At 52.3% G+C, this 25,835-nt stretch overlaps 3 protein-coding genes and 1 pseudogene across 7 annotated transcripts in view; 3 read left to right on the top strand and 1 right to left on the bottom strand.

Annotated features, from left to right (window-relative positions):
• Window positions 1–5,480, bottom strand: part of Pklr (pyruvate kinase L/R) — a 39,188-nt gene extending 33,708 nt beyond the window's left edge. Inside the window, exons 1-2 of the mRNA XM_051156925.1 lie at window positions 5,368–5,480; window positions 5,031–5,263 (exon numbers count right to left, since the gene is read on the bottom strand). Of these exons, the coding sequence (XP_051012882.1) occupies window positions 5,031–5,263; window positions 5,368–5,480 (346 nt within the window). The remainder of the gene's footprint in view (window positions 1–5,030; window positions 5,264–5,367) is intronic.
• On the top strand, window positions 5,398–15,493 carry Fdps (farnesyl diphosphate synthase). The gene is made up of 10 exons (XM_051157506.1): window positions 5,398–6,078; window positions 6,173–6,335; window positions 7,993–8,133; window positions 13,138–13,218; window positions 13,341–13,463; window positions 13,718–13,806; window positions 13,892–13,964; window positions 14,559–14,636; window positions 14,725–14,859; window positions 15,235–15,493. The coding sequence occupies exons 1-10, from the start codon at window positions 5,900–5,902 to the stop codon at window positions 15,433–15,435; spliced, it is 1,263 nt and encodes a 420-aa protein (XP_051013463.1). The 5' UTR covers window positions 5,398–5,899; the 3' UTR covers window positions 15,436–15,493.
• On the top strand, window positions 9,535–9,632 carry LOC127199747 (uncharacterized; annotated as a pseudogene).
• Window positions 15,494–15,673: 180 nt separating the features above from the next.
• Window positions 15,674–25,571, top strand: Rusc1 (RUN and SH3 domain containing 1). Of its 5 annotated transcripts, none has more exons than XM_051157500.1 (11): window positions 15,674–15,816; window positions 16,535–17,944; window positions 18,180–18,590; window positions 19,355–19,453; window positions 19,578–19,654; window positions 19,784–19,958; window positions 20,030–20,135; window positions 20,303–20,349; window positions 21,100–21,655; window positions 22,942–23,064; window positions 24,851–25,571. In XM_051157500.1, exons 2-11 carry the CDS (start codon window positions 16,603–16,605, stop codon window positions 25,017–25,019), a joined length of 3,105 nt encoding a protein of 1,034 aa, XP_051013457.1. In that variant the 5' UTR covers window positions 15,674–15,816; window positions 16,535–16,602; the 3' UTR covers window positions 25,020–25,571. The 5 variants fall into 5 exon arrangements, with proteins under 5 accessions (XP_051013457.1, XP_051013460.1, XP_051013459.1 ...); XM_051157502.1 differs by having other exon boundaries at window positions 15,680–15,816; window positions 16,539–17,944; XM_051157503.1 differs by lacking the exon at window positions 18,180–18,590.
• Window positions 25,572–25,835: the final 264 nt, after the last annotated feature.

Below are 25,835 nucleotides of genomic sequence, written 5' to 3'. Positions count from 1 at the left end.
TGTGCAAATTGGGTGGTGGTGGTGGTAGTGGTGGTGGATCCAGTACATCTGGTGGAAAAGCCAGTTCTCCTTTAATTGGTACGGAGAGCGGAGAGTTGGAGACTGCCTGCCCCACAAGCAGTGGAGGGGAGGCAGGTTTGAAGATGGATTTGTAGTATGGTGTACATCTACTCAGAGAAAGAAGTGAAGACTTAAGGACACAGGGAGCAGGCTCTGTGGGGTGGAAGATGCCACAGGTTTCCCAGTCTTGGAGCTGGAGCTCAAGCATGCCAGGCAAGAACATTGCCACGGCGCTACAACCCTCACAGACTATCACAAAAAGGCACTCAGGCTAAATGCGAGTACTCAGTGCAAGGAGTGTGTGTGCAGAAACAGATTGCACGGAGAACAACTGTGCAGCTGCTCTGTGGGTGCAGGCTCCGGCAGAGAGATCGAGAAAGGACTGCGCCCTCCAGGGTGTTCATCTGGAGCCATCCTGCCTGGGGCTCTGTCTCCAGGCAGCCTCCTCCCGGGAGCTGCCACTAAGCTCTCTCTACCTGCTATAAATGCTGCCCTGAGCTGGCCTGGCGGCTCACCCTGTGCTCTCAGAAGACTGAGGCAGGAGCATTGTCTGGAGTTAGAAAAGAGACTCTGCCTCCAAACAAATAAGCACCTCAGCTTATTCAGTGTTGATGTCACTACGTGAGTGGCCCTGTGCAGCTGCACAGGGCTGTGATAACTAGAATAGAAATGATGAGGAAATGAGAGTCAAAATTTATTCATTTGTGGGCTGGAGAGATGGCTCAGGGGTTGAGAGCACTGTCTGCTCTTCCAGAGGTCATGAGTTTGATTCCCAGCAACCACATGGTGGCTCACAACCATCTTTAATGAGATCTGATGTATACTGTTTACATAATGGATAAATCTTTTAAAAATATATTTATTTGTTTGTTTGTTTGTATTTGGGCTCAGGTTTGTGCACTTTCCTAGAATGTTTTCTAGTCCCAGAACATCTCATGGCCGGGTGTCTAATTTGCTCATTTCCCCCGCATCTCCTTCTTTCCATTTGTTTATAATAATTGATAACTGTGTGTGAGTGCAAGTGCACACACGCCAGTGTGTTCCTGTGGGTGTCAGAGGACGGCTTTACCCTAGCCAGTTCTCACCTTCCACCAGCTTGGGTTCCAGGAGCTGAACTCAGGGCCTCAGGTTTGGAGGCAAGTGCCACCTTACCACTCGGTCGCCCAGTGTCCGTGTTTGTGTGAGACAGGCTCTCAGGGACTCCAGGTTGGTATCAATGATCTGGAACATTTGATTCTGCTACCTTCATCTCCCAGAGCTGGTCATACAGGTTTGCTTTTCCCTCTTTCCTTCTTTCTACTTCCTTCTCTTCCTTTCCTCCGTACAAGCCTTTCCTTACCTCAGCACAGACTATATCCCTCCAGACGGTGAGTCAGAACAAGCATTCCTTCCTAGTGTTGCTTCTTAGTCACAACAAAGAAAAGGGGAAACCAAGGTAATAAAAAGATATTATGCCGGGAGGTGGTGGCGCACGCCTTTAATCCCAGCACTCGGGAGACAGAGGCAGGTGGATCGCTGTGAGTTCGAGGCCAGCCTGGTCTACAAAGCGAGTCCAGGACAGCAAAGGCTAACACAGAGATACTGTCCCGAAAAACAAAACAAAACAAAACAAAAAAGATATTATAAAAATAAAATACATTTTATTTTTGAGTGTGTGTGTCTGCTGCAGACAGGTAGGTCCTGGAGGGAGCTGAAAGTTACAAGAAATTCTGACCAGCCTGACACGGGCGCTGGGAGCCTAAATCTGGAGCTCTGGAATGCCAGTGTTAACCACTGGGCCATCTCTCCAGTCCCACAGCAATAAAGACTTATCTTTATGTTCTCTCCTAAGATTTTTTTTTTTTTATGATTTTAGCTTTTAATCTATGAAATGAACACACACATTTGGGGCTGGAGAGATGGCTCAGAGGTTAAGGCACTGTCTGCTCTTCCAGAGGTCCTGAGTTCAATTCCCAGCAACCACATGGTGGCTCACAGCTATCTATACAGGGATCTGATGCCCTCTTCTGGCCTGCAGGTGTACATGCATATAGCATTAATTTACATAAAATAAATAATATTAAAAAAGAAGAAGAAGAAGAAGAGCCAGGCGTGGTGGCACATGCCTTTAATCCCAGCACTTGGGAGGCAGAGGCAGGTGGATCGCTGTGAGTTTGAGGCCAGCCTGGTCTACAAAGTGAGTCTAGGACAGCCAGTGCTACACAAGGAAACCTTGTCTTGAAAAACAAAAACAACAACAACAACAAAAGAAATTAACATACGCACTCACACACACACACACACACACACACGCACACACGCACACACACACACACGTTTGGCTGTGCCAGCAGCTCAACAACCACCGTTGTCTCCTTTCAGGGTTTGGGTTTGGGCAGGTTCACACTCACCAGTGGTCCTCAGAAGGAATCCCGGAGAAACCCTCAAAATATTACAGTCCAGGGGTGCTCATCGGGTTCATTTTCTCTGCCAGCTAAAGAATTAAAAGGCAGGAAGAAAAAAAAAAAAAAAAAAAACCTGGAGCGCAGCAACAGCTGGAGAAATCTCACACACAGCCCACAGGAGTGGACAGCGTCAGCAGCTACAGGAAGGCTTTCATTAGAGGTGAAGAAGTGCACACACACACACACACACACACACACACACACACACACACACACACACATGCCAGGCACAGAGAGACCATGTTGACTCTCCACAAAGCAGAGGGACTATTCAGGAAGCCGAAGACCAGCTTCTCCTAGGCGGCTGTGGGTTTTAGGGACTTTCAGCGGTCTTCCTCCCCTACCTTAGGGCTGGCTAGTTTGAAAACAGACAGGATGGCCGATTGGCACACAACTGCTGTGTGAATATGTCCTGACCCAGCCTTGAGCTGTCCACTAACAGGGGCCTTGCCTGCAGGAGGACAGCCTCTGTCCTAAGCTGCTGGGAGAGTGGGGAAGAAGCTGGTCATCTTGGAAGTCCAGCCTCCTCTGCGGTGTCTTGTCTATCAGGGAGGCCACCTTCAAGTCTCTCAGCATGAGAGAGCAATCTCAATTTATTCTTCTGCGTTTGGAAATCCAGTTGTTGACAACTACTCCGTCCTTGCACAGACTTGGCATCTTGACAGTTAATTGGCTATTACCACGAGTTTGTTTCTTAATTCCTTTATGTCATTAATGTCAAGTCCAAAGGAAACTCCATTTCCTCAGATTCTGATCAAAACCAGCACTCCTCCGGAACTTGTAAAGCCAGTTCTCCTTGGACATGCTGGGCTCCCCGGTTCCACAAGCATCACAGGTACCTAGCTCGTCTCACCTCCACCACTACCCTAAACTTCTTTAGCTCAGGACCCCACGGCTTCACATTCTCCTGATAATCCTACTTCAGCTGTGCTAACTTGGTCCTTTCTCTCAGCTGTGCCGTCTTGGTCCTTTCTCATTGCTCCCTCCCCATCTCCTCTCACAGCAAAGTCCAGGTTGCCTGCCGGGTTCAGTCTAAGACAGACTCTCTCTGCTCCAGGCTCTCCCAGATGTCTCTGGCTTTTCTCTCCCTCATGTATCTTCATACCTACAATATAAATCTCCTCCTCCCCCTTCTCCTCCTCCTCGTCCTCCACGTGCCTTTAATCCCAGAACTCTGTTGGCAGAGGCAAGTGGAACTCTGTGAGTTCAAGGCTAGGCAGGTCTACAGTGTGATTTCCAGGACAGCCAAGGCTACACAGAGAAACTCTATAAAAAAAAACAGGACAAGCAGCGAGCGTAGTGGCACACACCTTTAATCCCAGCACTCGGGAGGCAGAGGCAGGTGGATCGCTGTGAGTTCGAGGCCAGCCTGGTCCATGAAGTGAGTCCAGGACAGCCATGGCTATACAGAGAAACCCTGTCTCAAAAAAAAAAAAAAAAAAAAAAAAAAAAAAAAAAACCAAACCAAAAACAAAACAAAACACCACCACCAACAAACACCACCACCACCAACACAGAACAAAATAAACAAGCCAAAAAAAGAATAAAGTTTATTCTTTCCAGAGCTTTCAGATGGGAGTGGTAGTGTAGTCTCTTGCTTATTTCTAATACTACAAGGACAAATCCATTAATATCTTTGCTGCTTTTTTGCTTTAGGTCTCTTTCCTGATCAGATTGAGGGTTGGGGAGGGAGTGCAGAGATAGGAGTCAACGTGTTGGGCTGGTGAACTATGAGGCTGAAAGTTCTAACTTGTTTTTGTTTTTCTTTTCGAGACAGGGTTTCTCTGTGTAGACCAGGCTGGCCTCGGACTCACAGCGATCAGCCCGCCTCTGTTTTGTTTTTTTGTTTTTCGAGACAGGGTTTCTCTGTGTAGCCTTGGCCATCCTGGACTCACTTTGTAGACCAGGCTGGCCTTGAACTCACAGCGCTCCGCCTGCCTCTGCCTCCCGAGTGCTGAGATTAAAGGCGTGCGCCACCACACCCGGCTGAAAGTGCTAACTTCTGCTTGTAGTTTTTACCTTTTTGCTTCAAGGGACCAAAGTACAAAGGCTTTTTTCTCATATAGCCTATAGTCTCCAGAGTGGCCTAAAACTCACTATGTGACCCAGTCTGGCTTCGAACTCGAGACCTTGTAGCCTCAAGCCTTTGAAGAGCTGGGATAATGAGCCGCCACAGCCACACCCAACTAGAATCAGAGATGTAAGAAATTATTTGCCTGAGTTGGAAGCAGGAAGCTGCAAGGCCGGTTATTACGTGGTCTTGCTAACAATGTCAACCAGATGTACTGGAAAAGCTGCAACGCAACACCAAAGGTCCGAATTCCCAGACTCTCGGTGGCTTGACACCGCCCATCGCTCAGTGGGCTGATGGCCCGCGCGCTGCCCTTTCATTGGTCAGCCGTCACAAGGCCCCATACTCACACGAGGTCATTCAGCCAATCAGCGGGCTCGGCCACGCACACCCAGATACACAAGCTAGCGTTTATTGCGGCCTGGCCCGCGGGATGCCGGGAGTTGTAGTATTACATTCAGGTTCTGTCCGCTGATCCGAGAGACTGGGAACTACAAGCCCCAGAATGCTGGACGCGTAGCTAGCCCCTCTTCGGGGTAGCAGCCGCGGTACATCTTGGATCCCGGGAGAGTACGCGTTGAGAAACAGGTGAGAGATATTGTTGGGTCTGGAGCCGAGGCTTGTTCCCGTCTCAGGTCTGGTGAAGCTGCGAGGCGCCGAAGGGACAGCCGCTGTCCGAGTTATCGGTCTTGGGGTCGGTGAGCGGGACAGAGCGTGAATATCTAAACTCTGTACTGGTGTGTTCCTCGAGTCCTCCGTCCACCCGGCCGCGAGTTTACCTCCCACGCCCACCTGTTGCTCGGCGGCCCGCTGCGGTTAGTACCAGTGCCTGTGCAGGCCACCTGCTCACAGCACCGTCGCTTCCAGTCCCCTCCTTGGGCGTAGCTCAGAGCCTGAGCCTCCATCTCCTTCCCCTTACACACGCGGACTCCTCGCTTCTTGTTCTGGCTCTGCGTCGGCTCAGCTTTCTAATACGCTCAGAACCCCAGTTTGGTGTCTTCGTTCATAGTGTGACTTAAGGACCTTCTCGGTACTGCATCCCTAGCCTTGTGAACGCATCCTTGGAAGTAGAAAGCGTTCCGTTTTAGCCAGTTCGGTTGAAGTGAAGATTTGTTGGGTCTGTGACCCCGACATACTTTTTATTTCCTGTGTGTGTCCTTTCTGTAATTCCTGACTTCAGGCTGTAAGAGGGTGGGACATTCTGATACAGGATGTAAAAAGATTGGCTTGGTGGGTACCTGAAGTAACTGCTACCAAGCATCTGCCTTCGGTGCTTGCTCCTGCAGGGAGTGCTCTGTGCCCCCCGCCCCCATGCCCACCCACGATGCCCCTGTCCCGCTGGCTGAGATCTGTCGGGGTCTTCCTGCTGCCAGCCCCCTGCTGGGCACCCCGGGAGAGGTGGCTTGGTTCCCTACAACGGCCCTCCCTGGCATATGGGTGTCCAGTCCTGGGGGCCTGGCACAGTGCCCACTGGTGGTGCCAAGTGTGGACAGAGGAGCCTCGGTGAGTGTGGTTGGGGCGTGGGGCCTCGGGGAGGGAAGCGCCAGAGCAGATCTCTCATTTGTGTGTGTGTGTGGTTTTTTTTTTCCCCCCTCAGAGCATTTTGCTCCTCTCTCAGAATGAATGGAAACCAGCAATTGGATGCTTATAACCAAGATAGGCAGGATTTCATCCAGCACTTCTCCCAAATCGTCAAGGTGCTGACTGAGGATGGGATAGGACACCCAGAGACGGGGGATGCTATTACCAGGCTCAAGGAGGTGAGCGGGATTAAGGATTGAAGAAGCCAGTACAGGGAGGGATTGGGGGGAGGGGGCGGAGACAGGGTTTCTCCGTGTAGCCCTTGCTCTGCTGGACTCACTTGTAGACCAGGCTGGCCTCCACCTCACAGCGATCCATCTACCTCTGCCTCCCTAAGTGCTGGGATTAAAGGGGTACACCACCACAGCTGCCGGGCATGACATTTGGTAAGGGTGAAAGTAACAGTTTCTACCCCAGTCTCCGGAGTAGGCGGGTCCCTGGTTCACTTCAGCCCACTTCCCTGACTTTTGGCTCTACGGAACGTGAACCGTTCAAATAGCTTTGCATGGGAGGCACCTTGGACCTTGAGAAGTTTTGATTTTATGCCCAGAGATTATAAGATAGGCTCTTAGTAGATACGTGAGAGGCTGTTGCCCTGGGCTGGAGAAATGGCTCAGTAGTTGGGAGCATTGGGAGCATTGGCTGTTCTTCTAGAGGACTCAGGTTCAATTCCTAGCACCCACATGGCAGGTCACACCTGTCTGAAGCTTTCAGTTCCAACTGAAATCCTTACGTAGACATACATACAGGCAATACACTGATGCACATAAAATAATAAATAAAATTTTTATTTTTAATTTTTTTGGTGTTTTGAGACAGGGTCTCTCTGTGTTAGCCTTGGCTGTCTTGGAGTTGCTTTGTAGATCAGGCTGGCCTCGAACTCCACAGCGATCCACCTGCCTCTGCCTCCTGAGTGCTGGGATTAAAGGTGTGTGCCACTATGCCCAGCAATAAATCTTAAAAATCTTAAAATCACCGGGCGTGGTGGCGTACACCTTTAATCCCAGCACTCGGGAGGCAGAGGCAGGCGGATAGCTGTGAGTTCAAGGCCAGCCTGGTCTACAAAGTGAGTCCAGGACAGTCAAGGCTACACAGAGAAACCCTGTCTCGAAAAGCAAAAAAAAAAAAAAAAAAAAAAAAAAAAAAAAAAAAAAATCTTAAAATCTTTAAAATCATTAGAAAAGAATACCGTGTCATGTTTAAGGTACCTATTTATGCCCCTCCTTTATTCTCTTGTATTTATTTCTTTTTCTTAAGACAGAGTTTAATTTTTTAAGCCTACATGGCATCAAACTCAGACCCTCCTCCCTCAGCCTCCCGTTTGGTGTTTCTGTTACAGTGCTGTCATGCCCGTTGCGTGTCTGAGGCTGGCCTCAAATCATGTAGCACACCTTCCTGAGTCCTGAGATTACAGGAATCAGTCATCACTCCTCACTAGGGGCCTTGCCTTCACTTCAGGCTTGCTTATAGGTGGTCAGAGTTCTGGGCTCAGCACGGTGGTGCACCCCTGTAGTCCCAGCACGGTGGCGCACCCCTGAAGTCCCAGCACGCGGGGAGGCAGAGGCAAGGGCTGTGTGAGTTCAAGGCCAGCCAATTTGAGCCAGCTACATAGTAAAACCCTGTCTTGAAAAACCAAAAAAAAAAAAAAAAAAAAAAAGTGTACATTATGGAGCGGGTACTTGGGTGTCATGCCATGGGACTTTGGAGAAGAGGGGAATGAGCCAGGGGCTCTCCAAGGGGGGTTGGTATTCAAAGAGGGAGAAGGGAAGGAAGAATCTCTTCAAATCCCTGGTGTGTGGGCCCTGATGTCCTCTCCCCTTCCCCTCCCTGCCTCAGGTCCTGGAGTACAATGCCGTAGGAGGCAAGTACAATCGGGGTCTGACTGTGCTGCAGACGTTCCGGGAGCTGGTGGAGCCGAGGAAGCAGGAAGCTGAGAGCCTTCAGCGGGCGCTGACCGTGGGCTGGTGTGTAGAGCTGGTAAGGACGGAGGGCCCGGGGCTTCCCAGACTTGGGGTTCTGTGAGGAGGAGAATGGATCTTAAGCTAGTTCTTATTTGTGTTTTGTTTCTGTGTCTCGTGTGCTCCAGTCAGGGTTAGGCAGTGTGACTCATTCTGGGGACTGACGGATGGGCACAGAGAATTTTCAGAAATTTCAAATCTAAATCTTGCTCTGTGGCAATGGCCCACAGAGGCAGAGGATCTGAGTTTGAGGCCAGCCTGGTCTACAGAGTGAGCTCCAGGACAGCCAAGGCTACACAGAGAAACCCTATCTCAAGTAGCAACAAAAATCTTAAACCTCCTAAACTTAACAAAGAAGATATTTCATTAAAAAGTGATACAACCAGCCAGGACTACAAGAGAAACTCTGTCTCGAAAAACCAAAAAATAAAAAAAATTTAAAATACAGCAAATAAAACAGTTTGTAAAGGCTGGTGAGATGGCTTGGCCGGGCCGAGCGTTTGCTGTATGAGCGGAAATCCTGAGTGTGGGTCCCAGCACCACATGAAAACCCAACTGGCTGTGAAGACATAGTCTCATTGCGTGATAGGCAGAGACAGGGCACTGGCTGGCCCTGGCAGGCTCAGTGAGACAGAGATCCTGTTTCAAAGGGAAGGGAAGTGATAGGCAGGGCGCCTGGCGTCTTCCTTTGGCTTCTACTCCTGTGTGTTCATGCCCACACTAAATGCACACAAAATCTCATGTGACAGCACACACCTGTAGTGCTAGTGTTGAGGTGCAGACATAAGCAGATCCCCAGAGCTTGTAGTCAAAGCCAGCTCAGTGAAGGAAGGTGGGATGAGGCTGGAGAGATGGCTCAGCAGTTAAGAGCACTGACTGGTTTTCTAGAGGTCCTGAGTTCAATTCCCAGCAACCACGTGGTGGCTCACAACTATCTATACTGGGATCTGATGCCCTCTTCTGGCGTGCAGGTGTACATGCAGATAGAGGACTCATGTTATTTAAAAAAAAAAAAAGGTGGAGGATGTGGAAGGCACCTGACATTGACCTCTTTCCTCCATGTATGTGTACAGTACAGACACCCATATAAACACATGCAACATAGCACATGCACACAGGACAGGTTTCCAAGAGTTAGAGCAGTGGCTCTGTCAGTAAAGTACCTGCTGGGCATGCACAAACACTTGCGTTCAGTTCCTCACTGTCCATAGTCAGTCCTGTAATCTGTCATACCCTTGCTGGGCTTGGCGGTGCACAGCTCCCTGCAGCTTATCAGCCAGACAGTCTAGCAGTTTCCATGACAGACCCTATCTCTATAAGGTGGAGGTCTGATACCCTCTTCTGTTGTGGGCACCAGGTATGCACGTAGTTCACAGGCATACGTGCAGACAAACACCAGTATGTAGAAAATAAACAGTATATGCTTTGGCGGCACATATACTGAAACTGGAACAAGACAGAAATTAACATGACCCCTATGTAAGGTTGACACAAACTCATGAAGTAGTCTGTATTTTTTCCTAACTGACATTTTTATCAAATGTGTGAAAAAATACACAAAGATTGGTACCAAACCCCCAAATAATCTATATATAAACTGTTAAAAATGAGAGGCCAGGCGTGGTGGCGCACGCCTTTAATCCCAGCACTCAGGAGGCAGAGGCTGGTGGATCTCTGTGAGTTTGAGGCCAGCCTGGTCTACAAAGCAAGTCCAGGACAGCCAAGGCTACACAGAGAAACCCTGTCTCAAACACAACCCCTCCCCCCAAAATGAGGAAGTCAAAGAACTCCCTAAATGAAGAAGACATCCGATGTTGACCTCTGACCTCCACATGAATGTACAAACTTGTACACACCATATATAAACACATGCACACAATTGTACAAATGTGTGTATAACACATGCACATGTAACACAAGTATACATACGCACGTGAAACATGCATAACACATTCACACTTGTATAAACATGCAATACAACACACATAAGATGCACACACCCCACACATGCACCCTTGTATACTCTGTACACACAGAACAGCCCAGATTTTTTACATTATGTTGACTAAGTTGGGGTGCACGCTCCCAGGTATGCTCTAACTTGGTTCAATCCCCACGTCTTTTGTCGTATGTGCGTAGTTTTCCTGGCTCTTGAATATCTGTGGCTTTTTAAATTTTTTTCTGGGTGCATGTGGGGTTCAAAGCTGGTGATGCCCAGGGCCTTGTTTATGCTCAGCACACTTTTTTTTTTTTCCAAGACAGGGTTTCTCTGTGTAGCCCTGGCTGTCCTGGACTCACTTTGTAGACCAGGCTGGCCTCGAACTCACATCAACCGCCTTCCTCTGCTTCCCAAGTGCTGGGATTAAAGGCTGCGCCACCACACCTGGCTTTTTTTGTTTTATGAGGCAGGGTCACCGTGTAGCTCACGCTAGCCTCATACTGAAGATGATCCTGCTTCAGCCTGCCATGCTGGGATTATGGTGTGTGCCATCGTGCCTGTCTCACTGACTTTTATTCAATTGGTCTGTTAAGTAGGCCAGTCTGTGGTGTTTGCATGATGTAATAATAGACTTTTATTGAAAATAATAGGGATAGCAGGGTGGGTCAATAAGTGCCTGGAAACCTGAGTTCCATCCCTGGAACCCATGAAAAAAGAAAGTAATCAACTCCCCAGAGCTATCCTCTGACCTCACTGTATGCTGTAGCATGTGGACCTTCACACTCAGACACCTCTCCCATGCCCCTAATGATGAGTGAGGGCTGCTAAGGTGATTCAGTGGGTAAAGCCACTCACTGAATATGCCCAGGGAAGTGAGCTACATCCCAGAACCCATGGGAAGATGGAACGAGAAAACCAATTCCTTGAAGTTTTCCTTTGACCTCCACATGTGTGCTGTGACTTGCACATGCCCACATTCGATCGTAATAAGGTTTGTGTGTGCGTATATATTATATATAATGTCTATAAGCATATATAAATCTGGGAGGGGGGGGTGTAAAACCTTTTCCTGCCGTGTGTAAAGCTCTGAGTTCCATCCTCAGCACTTTAATGCAATAAACCCAAACCCCAGAAAATTGCATGTCAGCCAGGTGTGGTGGCACATACCTGAAATCCCAGCATGTTCTGGAAAGATTGCTTAACAGATACGTGGCCTGACTGTAAGGAGTGGGTGTGGCAGCACACTGCTGTGAGTTCAGCATTCAGGAGGTTGGCCGAGGGTCTTGAGACTGAAGCCAGCTTGGCCTACATAGTGAGGCTGTGTCCCAAGGAGCCCAACCCAAAAGGCGCCATGGGCATTGTTGGGTGTCCATTCTTCACCTCCTTAGTGGGGAGCTCTTGGGGAGCATCACTGAGGTCAGCGCTAGGCTCTGGGGTTGGCCATGCCCTGTCAAGGGCAGTCCACCCTGTACATCAAGTGATAGAGTGCTGCCTCACATGCATGAAGTCCTGTGTTAGGTGCCCAGCAGTGCACAGAAGCAGGCGTGGCAGCAGACAGCTGTGACCTGAGCACCCGAGGGAAGGGCAGGATTGCAAAGGCATAACTTCATCTAAAGGAAAAGCCGCTGCTTAGCCCGTAGCATTTCATCAGGGCGGTGCTGTTGGTGTGTTCCTGCCTGGCGCTCAGTCCCCATCCTCTCAGAAAGGAGTGGAAGCTGTGGGGCTGTTGCATGCTCTGCCCTGGGACAGAGAGGCACTTCCCAATAGAGTCTTGTTAATATTAATTATTTTTTGTGTTTTGAGACAGGGTCTCTCAGTAACCCTGGTTGTCCTGAAACTTTCTCTGTAGATCAGGCTGGCCCAGAACTCAGAGATCTGCTGGCCTCTGCATCCTTAGTGCTGGGATTAAAGGTTTCCACCACCACTGCCTGACTAAAATATATACTTTTTTTTTTTCCTCAACAGGGTTTCCCTTTAGCCTTGGCTGTCCTGGACTTACTTTGTAGACCAGGATGGCCTCGAACTCAGAGATATGCCTGCCTCTGCCTCCTGAGCGCTGGGATTACAGGCATGGGCTACCACGCCTGGCTAAAGGTGTACTTTTATGATTAAAAAATGTTAGCCGGATGGTGGCCCATGCCTTTAATTCCAGCACTCTGGAGGCAGAAGTAGGTGGATCTGTTAGTTCGAGGCCAGCCTGGTCTACAAAGAGAGCCCAGGACCTGTCTCAGAAAAAGAAAGGGGAAAAAAAAAGTTATATGTGCTTTGCCTATGACTGTGTACCATGTATGTGCACTTCCCACAGAGGCCAGTAGAGGGCGCTGGATCTCCAGGAACTGGAGTTACAGATGGTTGTGAGCTGTCTTATGTGTGCTGGGTCCTCAGCAAGAACAGCCAGTGCTCATAACCACTTGGGCCATCTCTCCAGCCAACTTTGAAAAAAATAAAAATAAAAACCATGGGCTTAGATTTACACTGCAGTGATAAACACCATGGCCAAAAGCAACTTCAGGAAGAGCAGTTTTTACTTCATTTTATGCTTCCAGATAATAGTCCATTGCTGAGAGAACTCAGGGTGGGTGTTGCTGCAGACGCCATGAAGGAGCGATGCTTACTGGCTTGTTCTCTGTTGCCTGTCCAGGGGTGGTACCACCCACTGTGAAAACGCCTCAGTCTTGCCCGTGGGCCAGTCTGGTGAAGGAATTTTTTCAGTTGAGGTTCCCTCTTGGCAAATGCCTATAGATTGTGCCAAGTTGACCTCAAGCCAGCCAACACAGTCACTTACTAGAACAAAATTTCATTGATGATTGAGTCAAGAGTGAAGGCGTTTCATCTTCTTCCTGCTACCAGGGGTGTCATAGAGCCGATTAGAGATGGCAGAGACGCATTTAGTCCATTAGCCTGAAAAGAAGGATGCACTAGGGCCACTTTATAGGTGTGGAATCTGAGAGGAGGTTCTGTAACTTGTCAGGGTCTCCACACCAACCTTCCCACCCAGTGCACAGCAGTGGCCAGAGTGGCAGCTGTCGCTGAGGTAAGGCCCCCTATGGAGCCCTGGGAGTCTTACTGCACGCCTCCTTCCAGCTCCAGGCCTTTTTCCTCGTGTCAGATGACATCATGGATTCTTCGCTCACTCGCCGGGGGCAGATCTGCTGGTACCAGAAGGTAAGATAGACAGGAAGGCAGCGGTGGGCGTGGTGGTCAGGCCTCAGGGAGGTGGTTGGGGTGGTTGCTGTGATGGTTTGATTCTGGCCAGAGGTAACGGTTGCTTCACTCTGTCCTAACAGCCAGGCATAGGCTTGGACGCTATCAACGATGCTCTGCTTCTGGAAGCCTGCGTCTACCGCCTGCTGAAGTTCTATTGCAGGGAGCAGCCCTACTACCTGAGCCTGCTGGAGCTCTTTCTGCAGGTGCAGTGCCGTGGGGCTGGGGGCCGGCCGCTGTCCACCATAGCCCTAGCCTCTGTGGCACATGCTCATCTGCTCTGCTAGGGTTGCCGGGGATGGTGTGATGGGGTGCAGCATGGTTGTGAGTCTGGGGGTTTCCCTCTCCTGCTCCCTGGCTGCCTAATTGTCAGCTGCTTGGGACATGAGGCTCAGGATGCTAGCAGTCCCCATTTCTGGAGGAAGCCTAGCTTAACGAGCATCTGTTATCTTCTTCCTAGAGTTCTTACCGGACTGAGATTGGGCAGACACTTGACCTCGTCACAGCACCCCAGGGCCATGTGGATCTTGGTAGATACACAGAAAAGAGGTGAGGGGAGTGACAGCCATGTCTAGATGGTGAGGGACTCAAGATGGGACTTGCCCTTATGAATGTGTCTTCTCCCCTGACTCAGGTACAAAGCTATTGTCAAGTACAAGACCGCATTCTATTCCTTCTACCTCCCTGTCGCCGCTGCCATGTACATGGTGAGTAAGTGTCACCCGCACTGCCTTTTTCTGGTGGACTTTGGGACAGGAAGGCACAGAGTAGACAGCTTGGACATTGATTGTATGTCTGTATGGCCTCAAGCAAGCCACTCAGTCCTTTAGAAACTGAAAAGTGAGCAGAGGTGGGGCCTACAGGTGCTGCGTCTGAGTGGGAGAAGCAGAGGAGAATTCAAGCTGAGGCAAGAGACTAGGTTGTGATGTAGCTCGTGCACGGTCCATCAGGTTTTCTTCTCATCTGGTAAGAAGTTAGAGTTGACCCCCCCCCCAAAAAAAAAAAATGGAAGAGGAACTGTAATGGACAAGATGGTGTGATGCCTTCAGATGGCTCCACCGTTAGCCCCGCAGCTGGACTGCAGGCAGCAAAGCCCACAGGAGGATGGTGTGATGCCTTCAGATGGCTCCACCGTTAGCCTCGCAGCTGGACTGCAGGCAGCAAAGCCCACAGGAGGATGGTGTGATGCCTTCAGATGGCTCCACCGTTAGCCTCGCAGCTGGACTGCAGGCAGCAAAGCCCACAGGGAGCATCAGGGAGGACACGGCCTGTGGGTTTTGCTGCCTCACCTGTCCCTGCAGGCAGGCATTGACGGGGAGAAGGAACACGCCAGCGCCTTGAAGATCCTGCTGGAGATGGGCGAGTTCTTTCAGATCCAGGTAGGAAGGTGCAGCAGCAGCAGAGCCCACACCCTCCCGCCCCTGCCTGAGGGGTGCTTCATCCCCATCCCTTCTGCCTGCTGCCTAGGACGACTACCTTGATCTCTTTGGAGACCCCAGTGTGACTGGAAAGGTTGGCACTGACATCCAGGACAACAAATGCAGCTGGCTGGTGGTTCAGTGTCTGCAGCGAGCCACTCCACAGCAGCGCCAGATCTTAGAGGTGCCCAGGGGGGGCCGGGGGATGGCTCTTTCCTTTGCTTAGGGGATGGAGGAGGAGTGATTATGGGAGCAGGGTGAGTTTGCTGTCCAAGAGACGCTTGGCAACTCAGTGCTGGTTTGGTGTGTGTGCTGAGGGCAGCTAACATGCAGAGCCAGGGAAGACAATGCCGGACGACGCAGAATGCCCAGCAGTGTCAAGGCTAAGGAGCCGTAGATAGAGGAGGCAGAATCCTGAGTCAGTACCTAAAGGTTGCAGTGGGGGAGGCAGTGCTTTCTCTCTCGGATCCTCAGAGGCAGGAGGCAGCCCTGTCTAAGACAAAAGAGGAGTGGACGGCTTTGCCGACCCAGCTAAGTAGAGCCGTTTTCCTGCTTCCAGGAGAATTATGGACAGAAGGACCCAGAGAAGGTGGCGCGGGTGAAAGCGCTGTATGAGGCTTTGGATCTGCAGGCTGTGTTCTTCAAGTACGAGGAAGAGAGTTACAACCGCCTCAAGAGCCTCATCGATCAGCACTCGGCGCCCCTGCCCCCTACCATCTTCTTGGAACTAGCAAAAAAGATCTACAAGAGGAAAAAGTGACCTCGAGATTGCCATTGCCGAGCCTGGGAGGGAGGGATCTCAATAAATTATTGTTAAAGACGCTGTGGTTCTGTGCTTCCGCCAGTCAGGAGTTAAGCTTTGTCCAGAATGGAGGGGTGGGAGGTGGCAACGTGGAAGTCAGGGTGCCACCAGCATTCCCTGAGACCCAAAGCTGCAGTGCTCTAGATGGGTGACATAGGCACGGCGTCAAGTGCTACGTGGGGGTTGAGGGGCGGGTCTGAGTGATGCCACGCCCAAGTGTGAAGGGGTGCGGCTGCGCAGCCACAGTGGGTTTTGACGGAGCCCCTCCCCTCCGCTCTGTTCTCCGCTGGGCGGGGACGCAGACAAACCCAAGGCCGGAGCGATTCCAGGAGGACCTCGGTGAGGAGGGCTCGGTCTATGGGTGTGGACGGATGAATGAATGGGTGGGGGGCATTGGAGGGGAGCTGTAAAAAAAAAAAAAAAAAAAAGAATAAAGGGGTGGGTGATGGCAGAAAGATGGAGAGGAGCACAGAGCGAATGGACAAACCTTGCTGTTGCGAGCCGTTGAGGACACAGGCTGCAGGCTAGAGCTGGACGGGCCCTGGGGCAGATGCTGAGCTCACAAGCTGCATGCTAACCCCTCCATCGCCAGCCCAGACCCCTCTCCTGCGTTAACAAACCAAATCCTTCGCCTGGTTCCCCAGCATACATCTCACTAGAGCATCCGGGCGGGGTCTCATTCCTCCCAGGATGGGTTGGCTGGAGGGCAGCGTTTGTTTAGAAAGGATGGGGGTCTGTTCTGGGCCCTAGTCTTTTTTAAGCTTCGTACCTCGCGCCCCCCAGCCCCCCCCCCAAGATCAGAGCGCAACCGCCTTCTCTAATGAACCTCCTTCCTTTCTCCGTTCCCTGGAGGTTATATTCGACTCCACCTGCAAATACTGCAGTGGAGACTAATGGTCTGTTCATGGTGATTTGAATCTCATTTAAATATCTCCCAAATAGCCAGGGCCTTCCCAGGCCTGCTCTAGTCTTCAGTCACCTCCGATGCCCTTAGCCGCGACTGCAGTAGCTAGGTTTCAACCAGCCCTGTCTTCTACGTCTGCATCTGTATTGCCAGGTAGGTGGATGTGAGCGTCTGGATCCTCTCGGTTCCTTAAAGGGAAGCCATCCGTCATCTCGAGCACTATGCTGTCCCCTCAGCGGGCTTTACTCTGCAACCTCAATCACATCCACCTCCAGCATGTATCCCTAGGCCTGCACTTGTCCCGACGTCCTGAACTACGAGAGGGGCCTCTGAGCACACCCCCGCCCCCAGGAGACACAGGGGGCAAGGAAAGCAGGGGGCCTTGCAGTGGGACCCTGGTGGACGCCAACTCCAACAGTCCGGCTGTTCCCTGCCGATGCTGCCAGGAGCACGGACCCAGCATAGAAAACCAGCAGGACCCTTCCCGGGAAGAAGAGGCTGCCTCGCCTTCTGATCCGGGATGCTCCTCCTCTCTCAGCTCTTGCTCAGATCTTAGCCCTGATGAGTCCCCAGTGTCAGTCTACTCTCGAGATCTGCCTGGTAACGAGAATGCCCACCCTCAGTCCAGCATCTTCCCCTTGGAGCTGGGCTCTTCTCTGCCTCCAGCTGGCCCTAGCACCTGCTCTCCAGACAGCTTCTGCTGCTCTCCTGATTCTTGCTCCGGAATCTCTTCCCCGCCTGGACCTGGCCTGGACTCGAACTGCAACGCCCTGACCACCTGCCAGGACCTACCTTCCCCAGGCTTGGAGGAAGAGGAAGACAGTGGGGAACAGGATCTTGCTACCTCTGAGCTCTCAGAGACCGAAGATGGGAGAATCGACGCAGGGAAAGCAGAGCCCAGTTGGAAAATTAACCCTATTTGGAAAATCGACACAGAGAAAAATGAAGCTGGGTGGAAAGCCATCGAGGACAGTGACTCTGGTTGGAAAATCGATGAAAATAAAAACTCGAGCTTGGAAACGGAAACTGGGAAATCGTCTTCTTGTTTAAACACTAATTCTGGTTCGAAAATAGATGCAGGGAAATCTGATGGGGGATGGAGAGGTGACGTCAGCCAGGAGCCGGTGCCCCATCGGACTATCACGTCCTTCCATGAGCTGGCCCAGAAACGCAAGCGGGGTCCGGGGCTGCCCCTTGTGCCGCAGGCCAAGAAAGATCGCAGCGACTGGCTCATAGTCTTCTCGCCGGACACTGAGCTCCCGCCGACTGGGTCCCTGGGAGGTCACTTAGCACCTCCCCGAGAAGTCACCACCTTCAAGGAACTCCGGTCTCGAAGCCGAGCCCAGCCGCCGCCAGTCCCGCCCCGGGACCCTCCGGCTGGGTGGGCTTTGGTCCCACCCCGACCGCCACCTCCTCCTGTCCCTCCGCGGAGGAAGAAGAATCGACTTGCGCTGCAGCCCATCGCAGAGGGGCTGCCGGAGGAGGGGAGGGAGGGCAGCCCGGCGGTTGGTGAGGAGGCACCCGCCGCACAGGAGCCGGAGGAGCCGCGCCCGCACGCCGTGGGTAAGAAGCGCTCACCCGCAGGAGGGCGGGTCCTGAGCCCGCCCCTCGTCCCCTCCTTCTGCGATGTCCTCCCAGCCCCATTGCCAGGGCGCGCTCTGGGAAAGGGAAACTGGGTGGGTGGGTCTTGGAGTAGAGGGACTAACTCTTTGCTCCTCTTTCTCCCGCCCCTCCTTGCCTGGCTGCCGGCCCCGCTGCCCTCCCCCTCTGCACCTGGCCCCGCCAATCCCGCCTGCAGCCGGTCCCCCGCTATTCCCTCGGCCCCCGGTTTTCCGGTTTTCGGCCGACGGGCGCCCTCTGTTGGAGGGTGGGGGCGCGGGCTCACCCGGGCCTCTGCTCTTTACGCCTCTAACCGGGTGGCCCAATACCCGGCTGCGGCTGCTAGGGGCAGCGAGTCCCCCGGAGGAGCCGCTGCTGCCTGTGCGCCTATCCCCAGTGGGAGCCTATTCTCCTCCCACGCGGGGGGCCTTGCCTTGCCTGGCCAGCCCCGAGCTGGCCCTGCTGCTATCCCCGCTCTTCCCCAGAAGTAGCACCTTCCCCGCCGCGGCGCCCCCACCCCGCCAGGTTCCCGTCCCCCCGCTGCCATCACCACCGCGTCCGCCGACCGCCCCTCGCTGGACCAGAAGGCCACCGCCTCCGCCCAGGCAACGTAAGACGGACCCGGGCCAGCCCCGTGGGCCGCGCCTCGGCCCGCCGCCCCTCCTGTCCCGGGCCAGCCTGCGTTTTAGCCCTTTTCTAGGGTGCCTGGCTAGGTCTCACCCTTGGAGTTGGACAGACTCCTAGGGGGCTCATTAGTCCCCCGGGAGGCCAGCCTTGCTCCACGTTCTGGGGGTGAGGAGCGTGACCGCTCTCTCCGCTGCACGGCCGGCTCCACCTGGCCTCCTGCCCAGCTTAAAGGGTCCATTGTTAGCGACCTGGGGTCACACCCTATGTCGAATTCCTCCGCTAGGGAAGTTCTCGGCCGCGGTGGTTTTGACCCACTGTCCCGTCCCACACCTCCTCCACTAGTCCCGCCCCAAGCAGGGTGAAGCTGGAGCCTTGCACTGACTGACAAGGTGCAAGGTGACTGGCTACGTGGGTTCCCCAAGACTCCCCACCCTTTCCCGTCTGTCTTTCCATTGGCCGAGGCTCCCACGTGCTCGGATTGGGTGCAGCCCTCGGTTTCCTCACCCAGTCATCCCTCCTTAAAGGCCCAGCTGGTCGGTGTGGCTCTCTTACTTCCCGGAGAGAAAGAAAGGGCAATGGGAGCTGAGGTGGGGGCGGCGAGGGCTGGGGTTTGCCTAAGACTATCCTCCGCTCTGTGCCCCAAGTGGCTGTGTTCTTTTCTACCCGACTATGAGACTACGGGAGCCGGCGCCCTCCGTGTAACCCTTGGTAAATAAGTGTCATCGCGTCCTTTTCTCCCTTCCATAGTGCGCAGTTCCTGGTCATTTGGCGGTGTTCCCGGGGCCCAGCGGCTGTGGATGGCAGAAGCCCAGAGTGGGACTGGACCCCTGCAGGAGCAGAAGAAAGGTAGTTCGCCCTTCCTGCCTTCTGAATGGTCTTCAGCTGTCTACCCCTCGCCCTTCCCCCGTTCACCCTCTCACCTCTCGTGAGACCAGGGCTTTTGACGAGTTTTCCCTTCCTCTCCACCCAGGTCTCTTGATCGCTGTCAGCGCTTCAGTGGACAAAATCATCTCTCATTTTGGGGCTGCTCGGAACTTGGTTCAGAAGGTGAGTTGGTTTAGAGGAGGATGTTGGAAGATTTAACGTAGCGAGAGGAGGTGGAAGGAAGCCACCGGAACACTTGGCTAGCATTGGCTAGCCGCGTCTCTGAACCCCCTCGCTTTGCGCTGTCCCCAGGCCCAGTTGGGGGATAGCCGGCTGAGTCCGGATGTGGGGCATCTGGTACTGACCACCCTCTGCCCGGCCCTCCATGCTTTGGTGGCTGATGGGCTGAAGCCGTTCCGGAAGGACCTCATCACTGGGCAGCGTCGGAGCAGCCCTTGGAGCGTGGTGGAGGCGTCTGTGAAACCAGGTGAGCTGCAAGGGAGTGGGATCCAACAGGAGCAGGGCCCGGACCTGGCTGACCCTCGCCCCTGTCCGCAGGGTCCTGCACACATTCCATGGGATCGCTGTATAGCCAGGTCAGCCGACTGACCCCTCTCAATAGCAGCCGCAGCCGCTTCCACGCTTTCATCTTGGGCCTCCTTAAGTGAGTGGACTTTTTTTCCCCCACTGCTCTCCTGGCCTTGGGACCATTAGTACATCCCGCATAGGGCACAGTAGTGGAAGCTGGTGCCAGAGACATCCCCTCTCCAGTGTCATCCCTCACTCCCCACCTCTTTCCTGAGTTTACCTCGTCTCCTTTTTTCCCTCCAGCACCAAGCAGTTGGAACTGTGGTTTTCCAGCCTTCAGGAGGATGCAGGTCAGGAGCTCAGCTGGGTGGGCATGGTCCTGTGGGGGCTCAGAGAGGACAGCCTCTGTCCTGGGGCTCCTTGCTGATGTCAGAATACACAAGCAGGCTTAAAGCTCTTCCAGAGGAAGAGTGTGTGAGGAGAGACAGCCCAGACTATCCAACCCTTCAGTTTTTTCCACTTGAGGTCTGAGTGGCTTTCTTGCCCTGGAGCTGTTCCTTGCCCTTCCTCTTCTCAATAGCGTTCATTTTTTTCTGTGGGTCCTCAGTGAGGTTCCGTCTCTACCCTGAAAGGCAGGCTCTCACCCTTGTGTGTGTTCCCAGGCCCTAGACTCTTGGTCTTTTCCCTTTGTGGCCTATGCGACATTTCTCAGTTAACAACACTAACTGGGGCTCGAGAGATGGCTTGGAGGTTAAGAGCACTGTCTGCTCTTCCTGTGGTCCTGAGTTCAATTCCCAGCAACCACATGGTGGCTCGCAACCATCTGTAATGATATCTGGTGCCCTCTTCTGGAGTGCAGGAAGAACTTGGTATACATAATAAATACATAAATCTTTAAAAAACACCACCACTAACTGGTCAGTCTCCCTCTGGAGACAATGGCTCCAGGTGGGCAGAGGTGTTATCTGTCAGTCCTGAATTCAACTTTCCTGCCCCTGTGCCCCACCCACCCACCCAGAGAGGTCTGCCGGGTTGTCTTTTTGTCTGTGGAACTGGTGTAGGAGGTCCTCAGGGGGCTGATGTTGGCTGCTCTTTTCCAGGCCTGCTATCCCTCTTGTATCTGCCCACCGGATTCTTCTCCCTGGCGTGTGGCAGCTGTCCAGCCCTGTCCACAGAGCTGCTGCTACTGCTGCAGCCGCTGTCGGTGCTCACCTTCCACTTGGACTTGCTTTTTGAACACCACAACCACCTGCCCCTGGGCCTGCAGCAGGCTCCTGCCCCGCCAGGGCCCCCTCCTGCCCTCCAGCAGACTATGCAGGCTGTGCTGCACTGGGGGGGCCGCTTGGCTCAGAGTTTCCGGGGGACTTCAGGGGAGGAGGCCACCGCAGCAGACTCTTCAGCCCCGTCCACCCGCCCTCCACCAGGCAGCTGGTGGGATCAGCTGACCCAAGCTTCTCGGGTCTATGCCTCTGGGGGCACTGAGGGCTTTCCTCTTCTCCGGTGGGGACCCAGGCGCCGTGGGACTACAGCTGAGGGTGCCCAGGAGGCTCCCCCACCTGCAGAACCAACCACACCGGGCAGAAGTGTGTGGTTGGGGCGGCTTTTTGGTGTGCCTGGGGGCCCCTCAGAATCTGAAAGTGGAGCCTTCAAGTCCAGGTATGTATGTATGCATACCCTGCCACTTCTCTGAGCTTTGGTTCCTTCAGGGCTCCCAGTGGCTAGTAATTTATTATCCTTTAGATAATAGGTAGGAAGTTGGTGGTGTTTTGTTTTGTTTTGTTTTGTTTGTGACAGGCTTTCTCTGTGTGGCCCTGGCTGTCCTGGAGCTCTTTTGTGGACCAGGCTGGCCTGGAACTCACAGAGATCCACCTGCCTCTGCCTCTGGAGTGCTGGGATTAAATTAAAGGTGTGCACCACCACGCTTGGTGGAAGTTGGTTTTTTTAATTTTTATTTTATTATTATTTTTAATAGCTATGGGCTCTAATTGTTACATACTAGTGGCTAGATAAAGTTCATGATTTCAAGCTGGGTATTGAAAGTGCACTCGTACCCCACCCCCAAGCCCCAGGCAAGGTTTCTCCCTCTGGCACAATGGCTGCTTCTCAAACACACCAGGAGGGGGTGGGGGGTGGGGTGGGGGTGGGGCTCCAGCCTTCCCATTCCGGTCCCTCTTTCTAGAAAGCTACATCCCCAGTCCCCACTCAGCTCACGCCTTCAGGTCAGGCCCAGCCTCACCTTAAGAAGAGGCCTTCAAAAAAAAAAAAAAAAAAAAAAAAAAAAAAAAGAAGAAGAGGCCTTCAGCAAGGCGTAGTGGCGCACACCTTTAAGCCCAGCACATGGGAGGCAGAGGCAGGCAGATCTCTGTGATTTCGAGGCCAGCCTGGTCTACAAAGCAAGTTCCAAGACAGCCAAGGCTACAGACACCCTGCCTTGAAAAAAAAAAAAAGGTCCTGATTTCACAGGTTGGCTCTTAGAGCTAAAAATATTTATCTGACTCTATAGAGAAAAATAAAATTCCTTATCTAGGGGCTGGAAAGATGGCTCAGAGGTTAAAGAGTCCTGGCTGCTTTTCCAAAAGTCCTGAGTTCAATTCCCAGCAACCACATGGTGGCTCCTAACCATTTATAATGAGGTCTGGTGCCCTCTTCTGGCAGGCAGGCACACATGCAGGCAGAACATTGTATACATAATAAATAAATCTTTTAAAAAATAAAACAAAAAATCCCTATTGTAGAGCTTGACCCAGCAGCAGGTGCATCTTCAGTGATGTCTAGTGACTTTAGCTATGGCTTGAAACCTGTGTAAACCCTGATAGGTCCACAGATTTCACAGCTGCCACTCTGCCCTCAGCTCTGACCAGTTCCCCAGTGTGCCCATGGGGGATTCTTGGATTCTTTTTCCGGAGTGGTGTGGCTTTGGTGACCTATATCCTTCCCTCTAGGAGACCGTCCAGCTGGTTGCCCCCAACAGTGAGTGTGTTGGCTCTGGTCAAGCGGGGGACACCGTCTGAGGTCCCTCCTGAGGAGCTTGTGGACTCACTGGCCAGCACTGGGCAGGCTGACAGGTAAGGGCTGGGGGAGCCCTCTATACGACTGTATGCTGCCTCAGGAGGGTGGGCAGGAGGGTGGGCAGGAGGCAGTGTAAACGGCAGTTTGCTCTTTACTGCCCGGGCACTAATTTCTTGACCCTGAGCTTCTTTGATGTTGGCCATGGTGGCTGCATTTAGGAGCCTGACACTGCAAGATCTTGAATTCCAGGCCAGTAGTGGATGATACATGAATGTGGTATACACAACACCCATACATATAAAAAAAAAAAAAATCAACAAATGCAAAAAAAATTTTTTTTTGGACAGGGTCTCATTATGTAGACCAGGCTGGCCTTGAACTTACAGAGGTCCATTTGCGTGATTAAAGAAAGGTATTATGCAGAGTCATACTCGGCTTTTTGTTTGTTTCTGAGGCAGGGTTTCTCTGTGTAACAGCCCTGCTTGTCCTGTAACTTGCTTTGCCTACCTTGGCCCCAGAGTGCTGGGACTAAAGGTGTGTGCTACCACACTCAGCTCTTTTAGTTTTTTAAACAGGGGATGTTTAGGTAGCCTAAACTGGCTTTGAACTCAGTGTGTCTCAGCCTCTCAAATGCTGGTATTAATGGTGTGCACTACCATGCCTGGCTCAGACTTCTACTTTGAGGTCCTGTTTCTTTTGGATTTTTTTTTTTTTTTCTAAACTTGGGGCAGGGGAGTTGTTTCTCTATATGGCCTTGGCTATCCTGGACTCACTCTGTAGACCAGGCTGGCCTCAAACTCACAGAGCTCCACCTGCCACTGCCTCCCGAGTGCTGGGATTAAAGGACCATGCCACACTGCCTAGCTGAATTAAGCTCCTTTTTAATTATTATGTTCATTTATTTAGGAGGCAGGGTCTTACTATGTAGCCTTGGTTGCAGGGATGCAGAGACCCAAGAGCTGGCATTTAATGGCTTGAGTCACCATGTCTCACCTAGATTAAGCTTTCTGGTTTTTCATCCACTCAGTGTGGCCCAGGTACTTCTTTGTGCCAGTTGTTATTGCCAGGGAGGGAACAAAAGTGAACTCTTTTGGTTTGTACCCCACTTTCAAGAAGCATATAGTTCCATGGAGGTGCATGTGCCTAGGAGTACATCAGATGAGGCTGGGTGCGTTCAGGGTGGTCCGACTGTAGCCTTCCCAAGAGTAGAAAAAGGGAGCTGGACTCCTTCGGGGGCTCAGAGGTTTCAGCAATGGTTCTGGCATATATCTGGTAGAGAAAATGGAAGTCCAAGGTAGGGAGACTCAAGTGTGGTAAACGAGGAACTGTGGGGTATGGCAGATGGGCCAGTAGGTCAGCCGGGATGTCAGTGGAAACCATCAAAGGTGCTGGAGTCTACGAATAGTAGATTTGGCAAGTTTCAAGGTGATCTGTAACTGCCACGTGGAGAGCGGGGAAACCAAGAGATATGATTACATGTACCACCCAAGAGAAGCCAGAGATCCCAGCCAGGTGGTGGCTGTACAGCTGGGGTGCATGGAGATAAGGCCACAGTAACAGACTGTACGCCCTTTCCCGCTATCAGGACGGCCATCTTACTTGCATTATGTATTACTTGAAACACCACAGGGAAGTGCAGTTTCAAGTTAGCATTTCATGAGTGGAGTTGAGGTTCAGGGAGGCTAGGGCCCTAGTGTCAACATGTCAGTGGGTGACCTCAAGTCTCTTCTGGGGTCCAGTGAATGTTGGCTGAATCAACAGGGGCAAATCTGCCATAGGGTGGGACGGCCTGGGGAGAGCTGGACAACTTGTCCCTTCAGCGTTCTCTTGGACTTCCTCCAGGGCAGTCCGGGCTCTCTGTGACCACACTGCTGCAGGACCTGATCAGCTGAGCTTCCAGCGTGGGGATGTGCTCCGTGTCATTGCCACAGTGGATGAGGACTGGCTTCGCTGTGGGCGCGATGGTGTGGAGGGGCTGGTGCCAGTGGGATACACCTCTCTTGTCCTCTAGCTCTGGGCCCTGTTCCCTTTTCCTAGGAAAGGAATGGCTCATGAATACTGGCCATGTGAACTGACCAGCATTCCAGAAGCATTTTTTTCCCCCTTCTACAAACCTCACTTTTCTTCCCATAACCATTTCTGTGGACAGTTAAAAATAAATCTTCCTTCCTCCCTCAATACCCACCTGTTAGGGTGAAATCTGCTCTTGCAAACATGTAAACGGGCTTCCCGTCCACAGGATTCCTTTCTCCTTGTCCATCTGCGCAAGGGAACGCTGCCCTTCCTATCTGCAAATCAGTATCTATCCCTCCACCTTCACCCAAGTGGACTGTGCCAGTATAGTACACACGCCCCTGTCCCCAAGCCCGCAGGATCCTGGTCTCCTCACTGTCAATCCCTAGCCCCTGCTGCCTGTATTTTAAGATGTACTCCTGCTGTGCTAAAGTGCTAGTTGGAAGCCTGGGCACCCCTGGAGGGTGGGCCTGTGGCATTGGTCTGCCTCTTTCCTTCCTAGCCCCAATAAAATGTGGGAGTTGAACAGATACGTGTTCCTGTGGGTTTCAGAGTATAGGTACTGCTGTGGGGGAAGAGAGAGCCCAAGGCTGATAGATACTTCCGCCCTAGCCAAGATAGTTTTTTTCTAGGGTGTGTGTGTGTGTGTGTTGACAGGATTTCACTATGTAGCCCTGTCTGGCCTCCAAACTCAAAACTCCAAAGCTCTGTTTTTGCCTCCTGAGTGCTGGGATTAAAGGCATGCACACCTCCAGCTCAGATGCAGAGTTGTTTTCTAAAATATGTTTAAACTTGTGGGGGGAGGGGGCACATT

The sequence above is a fragment of the Acomys russatus genome, chromosome 15, assembly GCF_903995435.1.
Source record: "Acomys russatus chromosome 15, mAcoRus1.1, whole genome shotgun sequence".
In the NCBI taxonomy this organism is placed as follows: domain Eukaryota; kingdom Metazoa; phylum Chordata; class Mammalia; order Rodentia; family Muridae; genus Acomys; species Acomys russatus.
Note: the sequence above shows the minus strand (reverse complement) of the source record. Positions and strands in the feature narration are given on the sequence as shown.